The sequence below is a fragment of the Ambystoma mexicanum genome, chromosome 3p (assembly GCF_040938575.1).
Source record: "Ambystoma mexicanum isolate Mex_15411 chromosome 3p, UKY_AmexF1_1, whole genome shotgun sequence".
NCBI lineage: Eukaryota > Metazoa > Chordata > Amphibia > Caudata > Ambystomatidae > Ambystoma > Ambystoma mexicanum.
This window is the reverse complement of record NC_090925.1, coordinates 1,002,877,197-1,002,891,215: the sequence shown is the minus strand read 5'-3', so window position 1 is coordinate 1,002,891,215 and position 14,019 is coordinate 1,002,877,197. Positions and strand designations below refer to the sequence as shown.

The following is a 14,019-nucleotide window of genomic DNA, read 5'->3' as shown; positions in this document are numbered from 1 at the left end:
GCGCTGCAGCGCATAGTAAAGGCGAGGCAGTGACTGGATGTGAGTGAAGTCAGGGGTGTTGGTGGAGATGGTGTACAGCGAGGGGGCATTGGGCTGTGTAGTCTGGCCGGAGGGCAAGTGTGAGCAGTACATAGCATGCTCAGAAACCATCCTTGGTTCGCTAAATTCAGCCCTGGTTTTGAGAACTCGATTGTCTGCCACATTTGTCCCGCATACTAATGTTGTTTGAGCAAGGACATACTTCCCCCTTTGGAGCTCTTTTAATAGCTGTAATGGTCTGCAGATGAGCAGGTAAAACTAAGCTTCTGATGAGAAAAGACCCTCAAAAACAGTGTGCCCTGTGCAGATTGCCTATAAACTGTGCATATGATCTTAAACTGCACTTGTAAAGTTACCAGTGCAAGTAAAGGGTGCCTTTTAGGAAATGTGCAGACTTCCTGGAACAGTGGTGGGTCAGCCACAATAGGCAACTGTGCTCTGACGCGCCACCTTTTGTGGAGGAACCAAGACAGCCCAGTGATAATACTTAACCCCTTCAGCTGCAGCAAGCCGCTGTGAACATGCTCCTTCTGTGTCTTTGGTAATATGGTTTTACTTCGCTTACAGTACCCCAGTCACTCATGTCCAATGTTCCATGCAAGGCTGAGGGCGTTTTTCCTTACACAGCCTTGCATGGCCCATTGGGCATACTGACTATAGTGCAGGCAAAAAGGTCTGTAGGGGTTGCTCCTGCACTGCCAGTGGAGTAGTACACAATTTGGGGGACCCCTGCGAGCTATGCTGAGCCCCCCCCCCTCCCAAGCTCCTTAACAAAGCACAGTGCACACCACACCCCAAACTGGCCCTGAACACCATGTGTGTGCAATGTCCATAATGATGCTGCTACAGGGGCATGCACTACTCTAGGTGAAAGATGTAAATATGTTTTTTAATCAAAGCTTAAATGTTTCACCTACCTTTGAAAGTGGGGGTGGTGCCTGGTCCACAAATATACCAGCCACCAGTGATTGCTGGTTAGTTGTTTTATTGGAGGGTGTAAATATTTTCCACAAGTATGCGATTGCAACTGAGCGTAGCGTAGCCCAAACCAATGGAAAACTGGGGTGGCGAGGCGGCTCAGGGGCAGATTCTTCCCTTTGCCTTGAGAAAATGTTTTGAATACTAGGTTAAAATTGTGCCTTCTACAGCACACATTCTGTGACAAATTGGGTAAAAGGCTAGACGATCTGCAATCGGTTTTGTAGGGTAACTCATGAAAAAATACAATGGCTGCAAGTCACCAAAAGTGCACAGGTGCATTTCCCAATGTATCTTTGTGCCTTTTGCCTGCAATATATGCCAGTATAAAAAACATATTCATGCTGGCTCCACAAACCCATGCCAGTTTGACATTTTTTTTATACTATCATTATTAGATGCAGGTACAAAACTGCCTCTTCCTATATTTGCTAATGCTTCTATGTAAGGACATACTCCTGTTGGTTTGGCCATTTAAAAGTGACGGGCCGCAATTCAAACTGGTTCCAATGTAGACCAGTCTAAACTCATAAGGACACTTATCATGCTTGCTTTATCAAAGATGCCCAGTAACGTCATGCCACAGTAAGCAATGGCTAGACTGGCTGCACCAAAATGGGTATCCCTACAAAATATCCCCACCAAAAATATTGCCGTACTTATGGGAGTTTGTCTCGCCAAAGGCAATATTTTTGGGGAGGATATTTTGTGGGAGTGGGGATGTCCCGCGCACATTTTAAAATAATGCGTGGGTGTCCCCCGCAGGCTCCATGGGTCAATATCGCCGCAAAAATATGAAGATATTTTTGCAGAGATATTAACACATGGAACCCCAAAATGCCAGTCTAGCCATGTTCTAACACTTATGAATTTGGCTTTGCCCGAAAATACCAGTAAAACGTGCCAAGTCAATTAAGGATGTGTCATAAATGCTCTATTGATGCACAGCATCCCGGGGCCTTGCACACACACACCCACCCTCCCATTTATCCCCTTTTGCCCACCTGTCACCATTCTCCACACAGGCACACGCCCATCCACCCAGAATATATATATATATATATATATATATATATATATATATATATATATACTTACCCACACTCACCCATATACCTTCTCACATACACTGTCACACACCCTCAAAGAATATTCTGTTATATTCCTACTCATTCATACACATTTACATACCACATGCATGCATCTGACGCGTGCAAAATACACACACATTAAAATCTGCATTACTTGTTTTCCTGCTTTGCTTCGGTCCGTCACTCCTGGCCCCTGGCTCCTCCGCGCTGCTCAGTCATGAACCAGTAAGCTGGGAGAGCTTCCGGGTTCCTGTATATGACCGCACAAGAAGGGCTTGGAGCTCAATATGGCATGTGACACGTGCCACATATCACATTCAGCTCCGCCCCTCAAGTGCCTCCTTGCGCTGCGTGCCCCGGCCCAGCCTTTACCCTGATAGACTGTGGGGGCCACCACTACACCAGTGTGCACCGCCCCACACTTTTATAGGTTCTGGGGCAGTAAGTCAGTGGCTCTCCATCACATTTCTGGAACCAGTAAGGGTGAGGTTGCCCCTGAACTACGCGTCCTCAACTTCGTGTGTGTCTGGCCGGCCCCAAGCTGGGGTTGGAAGCAGGTGAAGAAAATGTGTGTATGCATCTGGGTTGAGGTGTTGTCTAATGTGAATGAGTGTGTATGCAGGCCGGGGGTTGAAATCCACCAATTGGGGGGTGGGGGGGGGGGCGAGACTGGTCGAAAGCCCTGACCTAAACGCGTAATATTTTTGTGGCATTAAGGGCAAAGCCACATGAGTGGTCTTATTAGTGCCCCTGTATGGACATGGGTTTCTTACTGTGGCATGTTATTTTTACTGGCAATATGGGAAAAGCAAACTTGTTCTTATGTGGGGATACTCTTCTACATTTGTAAGGCCAGTATTTTTATGTTTCGGATCAGCCGGCATGATTTTTTTATTTTATACTGGCATGTATTGTGGGCAAAGGCATCGTGGAAAATATGTTTAAAAAATGCTCCTGTGCACTGTTGTTGACGTAGCATCTAATGTTTTTTTTCCATATTACCGAACAAAACCCGATTGTACCTCACCCCCTTTTAATGTTTGCTAGAATTCAATTCGGAAACCTCTTTCAAATTGGATGTGTAAAGAAAATACTGTAAATCAACATTTGCAAAAAGCCGACCCAACCTTTGGCAGACTCGGGGAATTTTGAGGGACTGGAAGCGAAAGCGCTGCCATTGTAGTAAGAGTGGGGACGTGTTGGCGAAGGGCCAGATGATGGCTGACATCATTGCCGTCTGAATTCCTGCATGCTGAGAGACTCTGCGCTCTCTCGCCTCCGCTTCTTCTGGAGTTTCTGCCCCCGACTGCTCCGTTTGTAAGACAAGGCTTTCTTTTGTGAATAAACGCGCTCCACGCCCACAGTAGTCTAAATGCTTCAGATCGCGTAAAAGGCTGCCTTGAGAAGACGTTATTACTGGAGCTGGGTGGCAGGTGTGTTCTTTTAGCCAGTGCGAATACGGTGTTGGAGTTTGACAAAAAATGTTCGAGGGAAAACGGGTCACATAATATTGCTACCCGTCTTATTTTGGAGGTTTAAGAAATCGTGCACAAGGGCAAGATCTTGGGAATTACAAGGCTCCCCAATCATTTTGATGCATTTTGGACAAAGAGTTTTCCGTAAGTGAACAGAGGTTGTAAATTCCCATTTCTTTTTATGTAGCATTTAAACTGTTGCGCCGGTTTCCACGCGCTTTTGTATGTTTTGTAATTGAGAAATAAATCAGTGGGGTGATTTGACCACAATCCTCAAATTTAGTGGCACCATGTAATGTCTATTACTATTGCTGGATACCAATTTCAACTGATGAAGTCCCGATTAGGACTTTTTTTCTCCTACCCACAGTCCCTTTCCTTTTAATCACCTTTTCCCGCTCTTCTGTCCTCCTTCGTCCCTTTTCTAAATGTTGTTTTTCTTCATTACAGATCTTGTTTGAGTTGGATGTTGTTAATTGCATGCAGCAAGTCCTTGTCTCTTGCACGCCTACTGGAGGCTTCGGGGGTGCGCTGAACAAGCGCTCACCTTGGTTCCCTGCAGTGCTGCTGCTTCCTGTCCTAGCACTGGTGCCCCATATACTGTGTTGCCAGGTCACGATGGAAATGTTGAGTTAGTGTGTTAAGTGAGTGCTTGCCACAATTTGGAAAGCGTAGACCTATTCTGTGCTTTTTGAGAGCCTATTATTTATTGTGATTTTAGAATTTGCTGTCGAGCCACTCGAAGGAGCTAAGAGCCATCGGAGTGAGGGATGGGTTGGGGGGTGGGGAGCACAGGGTGCATACTGGTGTCTGTCTTGCTTCTTCTTGTAACCAGTGCTGGGCATTGGGCTAGATTTTCCTGGCTGAAGCAAAAAAAGTCTACCCGGATCTTGGATTACCCACTATGTGCACTCTTCAATTGTTTCTATTTTTGATCTGCTTTAAACAATACCCAAGCTGGGCTTCGAACCGTGTCGTCGGACCAGGGTCGAAACACGTACCCTCTAGACTGCTTGAACGGCTGGTCAGAATTCCGTGAAATCCCTTGTTGGGATTGCATTCTGCAGAACATATTGTAAGTACAGCTTTTTATATTGAAAAGGTGTAAAAATGTTTATACTGTGCTTGCAACATCCTCTGAAAAATGTTTATTTGGGGAGGGGCAATCGCCCAACCTCTCTTAATGTCGCTTGTAGGATCCCACAGAAAATGTCCATCTCGGCACTGCTTGTTGCAACTTACTTTGAAAGAGAAGCAAAGTGGGGGGTCGAGGGGGTCTTAATTGCCCACTGTAAAACATAGACGCCAACAGATGCAGAGTGGATGTCCATTGCGTCCCTCTGTTGACAATTTCTTAAGTTGAGCCACCAAACCACAATTTCTAACGAGAAAATAATGGCACTGCTCTTCCGGGAGCTCTGAAGCTAGTTAGTGTGGAGGAGTGAAAGCGATTCTGCAGCTAGAGTGGCTGCACCATCTTTACATAGCTTTCCTGGTTCTCCTTCGTGTTAAGGAGAAATTGCTCATCTTCGACTAGCAGACTGCTTGTACCATATAGTGCCCATACTGGCGAATCAGACTTCGGCTGAACATCCACTTTTATTCTGTAAAAAATTTCCTCCTTGACCTGACTTCACCTCAACTTTCTAACGCCTCGTCTGATCGCCGCCTTTTGCACCTGTGTGGGTCTTCGAAACTTATTGAAACTAAGAATGATACCTCTTGTAAAAATCATGTTTTTCTAGTTGATTATATACAAGTAATAAAAAAAAAAAAAAAGTAATAGTGCCCATACTTCTACGTCCCATCCCCTTTCCTCCATACTGCATGGGCGTCCCTCAGTAGTCACTGGAATGGAACACTTTTTTTTTTTCTCACCAATAAAGAATTTCCCCTTTTAAATTTAAGGTGCACAGAGTTGCAGCTATGGGCGCACGTGCTCTTCAGACCCCACCCTCTGTCGCCTCACCCCAGTCCTCTTTTCCGCGTCGATGGGAGCGAACCTCTTCCACAGCTCTGGTGGATAATGTTTGTTGTTGTTCCTCACGCCTTACCTTTCCCTACTGTTTTTAACTTAAAACATTTTTTTTAAATATTTTTCACTGCCCTCTGATGCCTTTCCTCCCCCGGCACATGTCGATCCTGGCGGGTTTGAGTAGGTGCCTGTCTTGTGACTGGTTGTTCCCTGCGTCTGATCCTCACGCACTTTGTCTTCAGTGCCTGGTGCCACATCACTGCTGAGAGGGCTGTGTACTTTATGGTTAGCCGGGTGGAGGGAGCTTTTCTCCAGGTCACTGCCGGAGCAGCTTAAGGAGTTTGTTAGACGGAAGGCTAAGTCTGCCACAGTAAGTACCTTTTTCAAAGCACCCCGCAAGGGAGATTTATTTCCAGGGAATCGTCCTCGTAGGAGGGATCGTATCGATCCTACAACCAGTCAAGGCTTTCGCAGCTACCGGCCTATGGGCAGAGGGGTCTTGAGACCCCACCGGGACCAGACTGAAGGGCCGCAAGACTCTCATACCGGGACTTTTCCCAAGGGGCGTTGCTCTACCAACGGGCCTACATCCAGGGTTTTTTTTTTTTTTTAATCACCAGCACTACTGGGTCTATACCTGAGTTGCATGTGTGACCAATCCACTTCCAGAGCACCAGTGGGCATGCGATGAATGTCTATTTCTAAACCATCATCAGCCCCACACCTCTAGTTCACCCAGAAGGGATCCTAACAGATTGGAAACACAAGCAAATTATAAACCTCCTTGTCCAATTTTGGTAACATGGACGGAACGGCAGCCTTATTTTTGAAAGGTCGTGGATCGCTGGTTATTTGCGTGTCAACATAATAGGTGTACCCCTACATTCGCTGCATAAAAAGACAAAAGGTTTGGTGGAAAGAATCTGTTTGGATCTGTCCTGATTCTGTATGTTAAGGTCTCCTTAGTTGGGGATCCTTAAATACGAATCTTAGAATAACCACTCGCAAAACCAATGAAGTCAATTGCATATGTCAAAATGACATGAAGGAAGAAAAGGGAAAAAGTAGGAGCCAGCAGTAAGCAATAATGGTGCATTTTTCAATGCAGACAAACATGAATTTATTTTATTTTACTCTCTGAGCATGGACTCTACCTGCTGTTTCTGATTGTGACAACATAACCCAAAAGGGAGACAAAGTAGAACATATAAATAAAGTATATACACAAAATCAATTGCAATTCGTGAGGAATACATGTGTTAACATTCAATCAACAATGGAACATAATGAATACTAAGTTGAAGAATTTGAAGACAATTTAAAGATTGCAATGCGTAAGAGAAGGCTATTTTCTTCCTCTGAGGTTCAAATAGTCCAGGTGCAGGCTGATGGTCCATTAATCAATTACACGTCAGTTACACGCTGGGACAAGAAAGGTATCAGTTACCCATAAAATACAAAGTATTTTTAGAAAAGAACAGAAAATGAATCCAGGTTCAAAAAGTTATCTTTGCCGATGTGGAAGATGGTGGTTAGCCAAAATCTAGGTACAGGGGACCTGTCTTTTTCTGGGGTACCCTGTATTATTCATGTTTCGGCGGTCATAGGCTATACCAAGTCCGCCTTAATCAAGGCTCCTGCTGGTTATTTACAACACTGCAAAATGTCAACACCCTTAACCAAAACCCCCACAGACATGTCCACGTGCCAGGTAAGGTCAGGGTTCGGGGTTCCACTAGGGCCTCGGAGGCCTTACACCCTCTTCCAAGACTCTCTTGGGAGGCAGTCCTGGCGCCTTTGGCGCCAGGCTCCTATTCGGTATGAGGAACATCTTTGAATGGGACTAATTTTCCTTGGGCCTGCAGTCAACATGGAGGCACTCACATAGCCTAGTTCCCTAGAACTAGACTATGCGGTATAGTGTTTTGGGTGTGATAGCCTGGGACTACTTTACCTGGACTACTTTGCTGGGAGGCTATTTAAACCACACCTACGCAACAGAACACTCTTCGCGTTATTCTGCAGCCTGCAGCGTAATGCTCACAGCGTCCAGTGTCCTTGATACCGGCAATCATTGGAGCAACGAGCCTGCAGAGGAGAAAAAGAACATCATTAATGGACTCTTACCTGCAAACTCCATCCTGTTAACCGCCCGACGCTCGTCCCTGATTCTGCTTACTTGCGCTCGTCCATCCAGCAAACTGCATCTTCTGGACACAGCATACTTACCGGAACGAAACAGCCTGAAAGAGGGAGTAAGACAACGTTCGAAAAGCTTTACTCACGGCATAAGCCACGAACATCACGAGAACCTCACCTGGTTGGTCACCCTCTTTTCCGGCATTGTTCTGGAATGCCACGCCCACCGGAGAAGACCATCACGACCTGTAAGGAAAGAAGAAACACAGGTTAGCAAATACAAGGCGAAATAGCGCCACGCATAGCGCGTTACTTACCAAACTGCAGTGCGCTTCTTGCGGCAATCCGTTACCGGCAAGTACTCAATCCAACCAGCACGACACGCCGAATCTCCAGCTCACCTAGGGAGAAAGAAAAGACATTAACCACAAAAGAAAGGAAGGCAAGAACAGTATCATACAAAGACTGCTGCATTAAGACCTACCTTAAAGACACTTGAATGGGCTCGCACCAGTGAAGTAACTTGGTCGCCCTAGCCCACTGGAGACTATGCACCCCTGCAAAGAAGGCAGGACGGAGAGCACTCCGAATACTACAATAAAGTGAGGAGAGGGCCCAAGGGTCGAACCCAGGGGAGGTGGGAGAAGACCTTAACTGAGCCGACCAGTCTTGAACCCAGTCCTCCTGTGCTTTCAGGGCCGACTTTCATCGAAGGCACCACCCGGGATCGGGAAGAGGGTTCCAGGCACAATATCAATCAATCAGGGCTGAGTGGCGTCCCCGTGGATACCAGGTGAGCGTAACACGAAAATACAATTACCCAATGATAAAAGGGACTGTCTAGTTAAGGTTGTATAAAAATATCTACTTTATTATTATCACAACAGACCGTTCTAGTACACTACAAAATACAACCCACCCTGTAAATGAATGCAGAGGACAGACTATTTCAAAGAAGGAACAGGGATGCACTCTGGGTGCTGACAGGAGGGTAGTCAGCATTGTAATTCATCAATTGTTCAAGGATTCTTAGTTTCAACACAAAGGAAGCAATGAGTCGTAAAATGACAAGTCCCACCGATCTTCCTGTCTGTTGTGGATCAAAGGGTCTCTCGGCTCAATGGAGCTCTCTTTGGTTCCTGATTTCAAGCGGCAGGTCTCCCTTGAAGCTGCAGCGGCCGGACTTTCTGGCGCCTTCAGACCACATACTCGTACCTTCTGAATGGGGTCTGCCTGCAGGGATGACTACTGGAATACATGCAGTAACAAACCTGACATTTCAATGTCAATCGATACTAAGGGCAGGAGCTGGCTTCAGGTTGACAGTCCATATGAAAGGGTGTTAGGGTTTCCTGTCTCTTTCGTTGGCCTCTGCAGCCAGGCCCCATGTGGGCCTGTTTGATTTAAACTCTGATTAGTATGCGAAAACTGACACCAGCTACATACCTAAACAAAAGGACAGGGCGAATATATGGAGCCTTTGTTTGTTAATTAGGCTGGCCATGGCAGGGTGAAGGTCCCCCCCCTCCCACTTCTGAGATGATATGGTGTACCCCTGACTGTCGTATCCCAACTAAATATGACAAGGGGCGGGGGCTGCGCCTGTATGCTGTGTCCACCCAGAGTACATGTGTATGTTGTGCAGTGAGCATAGGAAAATGTGTGTGGATTAGCCCCACACATTTTCCGGAGGTTGATCTACCATCGTTCAATTTCATATAGAAAGTTAAAAAAAGCCCAGGCGAGCAGACATCCACTGTGCGGATGGTTGAATTCCTCACAGCATGCGAGTACCGAACAAGAGCTTGAGGGTAGTAAGAGACCTACTCTTGCAGGCTCTGCGCCAGACCACAGCTTCGCTCGCATTTCTGACAGTGTGGATGCACACAGCGACAGCATCGTGGGACCAGTTGTCAGCCCAAGAAGGAGCGTGTACTCCTCCGGCCGAGTGCATGGAGGTACCGCCACCCCCTACGCCAACTCATGAATTTACCCCAAGGATGGAGAGGTCGCCAATGCACACGCCTGCTGCACGGCATCCAGTACCCTCTGTCAGTACATTACACAGAGGTAAGCTACACACAGGCCAGACCAGGGCCCAGCAGGACTCTTTGACCACATATACGCCTACCACGGCAAGGCAGTCATCCCCAGCGTGCAAAGAATGCTTTTTTGACAAATGTACGACCCTAATGAGGGCACAACAAATAACAGATCTACTAAAAGACCTGCTCTAAGAGGTGCTGCTACAAGCCCCTGTGCAACTGTTGGTATCTACGCAGCCGCAAATACCAGAGCAGATGGCGGTACAACCACAACCGCTCCCCGCTCGCAAACCTTGCAGTTCAGGATACAGCAGAAGCTCCTCCACTGACACCACCTTTTTGGGGCAGTACAGTTCAGGGTTGGCTCTGCCCAAATGCATCCATGAGTGGGTGCAGGATCTAAACATAGCTAATCCTGTCACAGGTGATGCCCAGATACAGCAAGATACAGATGACTAAGACGATGCTGAGAAAGCCGTCCTTGACAGTATGGTGGGGTTGGTTGATTTATTTTTTATTTTTTAAACTTTTTTTGTGGGGTTTTGTGGGCATTTCCCTCACCGGCTTTCCCTCTACCCACCACTCACACTCCTCAGCAAGAACAACCGGAGGATGTGGTGCTGACTGAAGTACTCCCCTTGAGCACAACAAGCACATACCGCTGCAAAAAGATGTGGAAGGGCTGAGTCAAACCACACTCGACACAGCCGGTCAATAAAAAGCTTGATGCCAAATATAGGCTGGCAGAAGGTGAAAACATCTTGTTGTTCGCAGACATGGCCTCACTTATCAGTCATTGCAGCTGTATCTATGTACTGGAAACCACAGTCTGCAGCTACGTCGGCAGCCGCTGCTACACTTCTAATAGAGGACCGTTCCTCCCGCCTTTTGGTTTCCATCTCAATTCGGGCCTACATCTCAGTCAGGCCAATGCGGATGCCCATGCTCGCAGCGGCCAACCAAAAGCTCTGGAGGGAGATTTCCTACTTCCTGCCAGATCTTCCAGCTCATAGGTAAGAATCAAAGCAGGGCTGGCTGAAGCTAAAATCATTGCACAGCACTTGAGTCATCAGTATCTAGACACAGCTGGGTGGCGCATCTGCATAGCCACTGGCATGCAGCACACAGTTTGAATATGGGCTGCCAGGTGCAACACAGACAGATTTACATAGCCAGTTACCCAAAGGTACTCCAAGACTACTTCACCGCTGTGCTTTATCCAGCGGTTTATCTTGGCCCTGGCCCCCATTTAGTCTGTCCCTCAGCCCTGGGCAGAGCCGGTTCCTTTTCCCTTTCTGGCAGAGCGGACCGTCCCCATCCCCTGGTCTTTCCTATTGCCAGGGGGTGGGGGGGAGACAATCCCTGCCCCCTGGTCTTATCCAGTGGTCTTTGTGGGTCCTCCCACAATACTGGTATGGGTTACCTGAGTGCGGCTATTGTGGAAGCTTTTATGAGTTGCAAAACAAGGACTGCCCAGCCAACATGCATGCACATGCTGTTATGGCAAATTCCATGGCATATACAATGGCAAGTCATCAGCAGAGCGGCTACCTGGGCATCCCATCAGCAAGCATTACTGCTTGGACAGCAGCACTATGTCTGACGTGGCGTTTGGTCAATTGGTACTCAGGAATTGGTTTGCGTTGTAACGTACTTCTGCTTTAAAGGGATGAAGTCTGTTGTATTTGTCCATGCAGTATGGAGGAAAGGGGATGGGAAGTGTGGGTAGTTAAAAAATTACTCACCTTGGTGACTAACGTACTCCTAGTCCATAGTCCCCTTTCCTCCATACAACCCTCCATCCTCCTCCCTAAAGTGCAGTTAAGATTCGTAAGACTGGCAGACTCGTAGAAAGGGGACTAAGAGGAGGCGCTGAAGGGCGGCACATGCGCCAACGGGCGTTCCTTCGCGCGCCTCAAATTTAAAGGGTAACCACTATTTTGGTGGGAGGAAAGGTTCCATTTCTAGTAAGGGAGGCCCATGCAGTGTAGTGAAGGAGACTATGGCCTAGGAGTAGTCACTAAGTTGATTAACTAGAGGTTGTGTACTAAGCAAACGTAAACATTGGCCTCCTAGTTCGTTTTACCACCATTTAGCACAGCCCCCTGTGCGATGTGTGAGCATGCCAAGATTGCGTGTCCCTTTTGACATCATGCATTGACAGTAGATCTAGAGATGTAGGATGTTGCGTGTTTCAGGAGTTGTGGCTGCCTTTTCCAGAGAAATGCCCTTGTTCTGTTGTCCTTGCATTCAAGGACTTGAGTTCGTAAGTTTTCTCGCAGGCCTACGAGTCATTGGGTGTGGTGATATTTTTCCCATTTGGGTTTGATGTGCAGTTGTAGACCTTTCAGATTACATATTTGCGTCCTGTTTTACCTACGGGTATTTTTAAGCCCTGTTTGTGTTATGAAAACATGGAGACTGCCTGGCAACGTAGGGGAATCTGGCATAGCAGATGCCATGAGTGCACACGGGTGAATGGCAAACTGGATAATGCAGGAAAATAGTATTTCGAGGGGATTGGGTCCTCCGACGTATTCCATATCTATGACATGTAATCACCACAGCTGTGCTGCTTCGGAAACTTTTTTGTCTGTGTCGATGACGTCGATGCGCCGTCGTCGAGGACCTCCTCCGACGTCATCCGATGTGATAAGTAGGACGCACGACGCCCGTAGCCTCGGTTCCGTTTTTTCCGCGAATGTGTTGCTTCGTGAATCTCGGTTAACGCCTCGACTCTTTGGAGTTCTGTTCTTCTCGGTTCTTCGAACCTGTTCGTTTTTGTGAAAATCCTTCGTGTGAAGATGTCTTCTACTTCGTCTTCGACCCCGCGTCCGGGCTTCAAGAAGTGCGGTGAGTGTGGGTCCAAGATGTCGGTGACGGACTCGCACGACGCCTGCCTCTGGTGCCTCGGGGAGGCCCACGACACGGATGATTGTATCGACTGCCAGTCGCTCACGTCCAAAGCCTTACGCGAACGTAAGAAGAAGTTGTCAGTAGGTCGGGTGTCCAAGCCCCGGAAGTCGAAGTCTGCGGGGCTTTCGACGGATGATTCGAGGGGTGACTCTCCGCGTCATCGTCGGAAGTCTCGTGGGTCTCCTTCTAGGAGTCAGTCTCGCCACTCCTCAGCCTCTTCGAGGCATTCTCGGAAGCGCCGACACCGGTCGTCTTCCAGGTCCTCTTCGGAGGACTCTGCCCGGCACGTCGCTTACCCCACCAGCCGTGCGACGCCGGAGGAATGGTCTTCCTTCAGGAAGAAAATGCTGGCGATTCTTGAGTCGCAGGGTACTAAGCCGTCCGCGCCCCCGAGTGGGGTCGGCCGTGAGAGGTCGAGAGACACCGCTCGCAAGAGTGGTCGGCACGAGTCACGGGAGAGGTCCTGTTCGGACAAGGAGACTCGTTCTCGACGTACCCGTTCCAGGTCCCGGTCCTCGACGCCTTCGAGACCGTGTGCACCTGTGAGGTCTTTGAGGAAGACATCGACGTCTGAAGCGTCGAGGGCTTCAACAGGCTTTCTCGAGGCTCCGGCTCCGAGGAAGTCGTCGAAGCCGTCGACGCTCAGGTCGTCGAGGGACACACTCGGGGCTCCGGCTTAGAGGGCTGTGTCGACGCCGCCGATGCTGGCGGCGCTGCATCGGACATCGACGCCAATTTCCTCGATGCCGATCCTCTCGGCGCCGATGCCGGTTCTCTCGGCGCCGATTCGCTCGACGCCTTTCGTGTCGGAGGTACCCCGTGGCACGGGAGAACCCCCTAGGAAGGCTCTGGTTAAGAGCAAGCACTCTCGGGTGCCTTCTTTTCGCCACCTGGAATATATTTCAGAGGCGGATGAGGATTCTGATGGCCTGGTTCCTAGTCAGGTTCCAGATGAAATTGTCTCGGGCCATAGTCAGTTTGACGATTTGAGGCAGTCACTGCATGATGCCAGTGGACTGGACACCTCTCCGGAGGTGGAGTTTTGTAGGCCTGAGCCTGGGTCTCATGCCGATTCCTCGTACCGGCGCCTTATGGCTAGGGTTTCTGAGTACTTGGGATGGTCTGCTCCCCCAGGGGAGTTTGTGCAGGATGCTCTAACGGACATCCTTGATGTTGGTTCCCCAACTGACCCGGTACTGCCGTTCCATATGGCTTTACAGAGAAGGGTGGCGGCGGCTTGGACTGCTCCGGAGAGTCTCCCGGCGGTGGGCAGATCCTTGTCGCGAAAATACCGTCCAGCCAGTAGCGACCCCTGCTACTTGACCAGGCACCCCACTCCGGAGAGTTTGGTGGTGCAGGCG

General features: G+C 48.5%; 1 protein-coding gene across 10 annotated transcripts in view; it reads left to right on the top strand.

Moving 5' to 3' along the window:
• Positions 1-14,019, top strand: part of DLGAP4 (DLG associated protein 4) — a 1,951,934-nt gene that overhangs the window by 1,781,525 nt on the left and 156,390 nt on the right. The window contains exon 1 of one of the 10 annotated variants that reach the window (XM_069652309.1): positions 3,545-3,727. The exons of the other annotated variants lie outside the window; for them this stretch is intronic. Coding sequence (XP_069508410.1) covers positions 3,703-3,727 — 25 coding nt within the window. The 5' untranslated portion in view covers positions 3,545-3,702. Of the gene's footprint in view, positions 1-3,544; positions 3,728-14,019 lie in introns of those variants that run through there. 10 annotated transcript variants of the gene reach the window in all.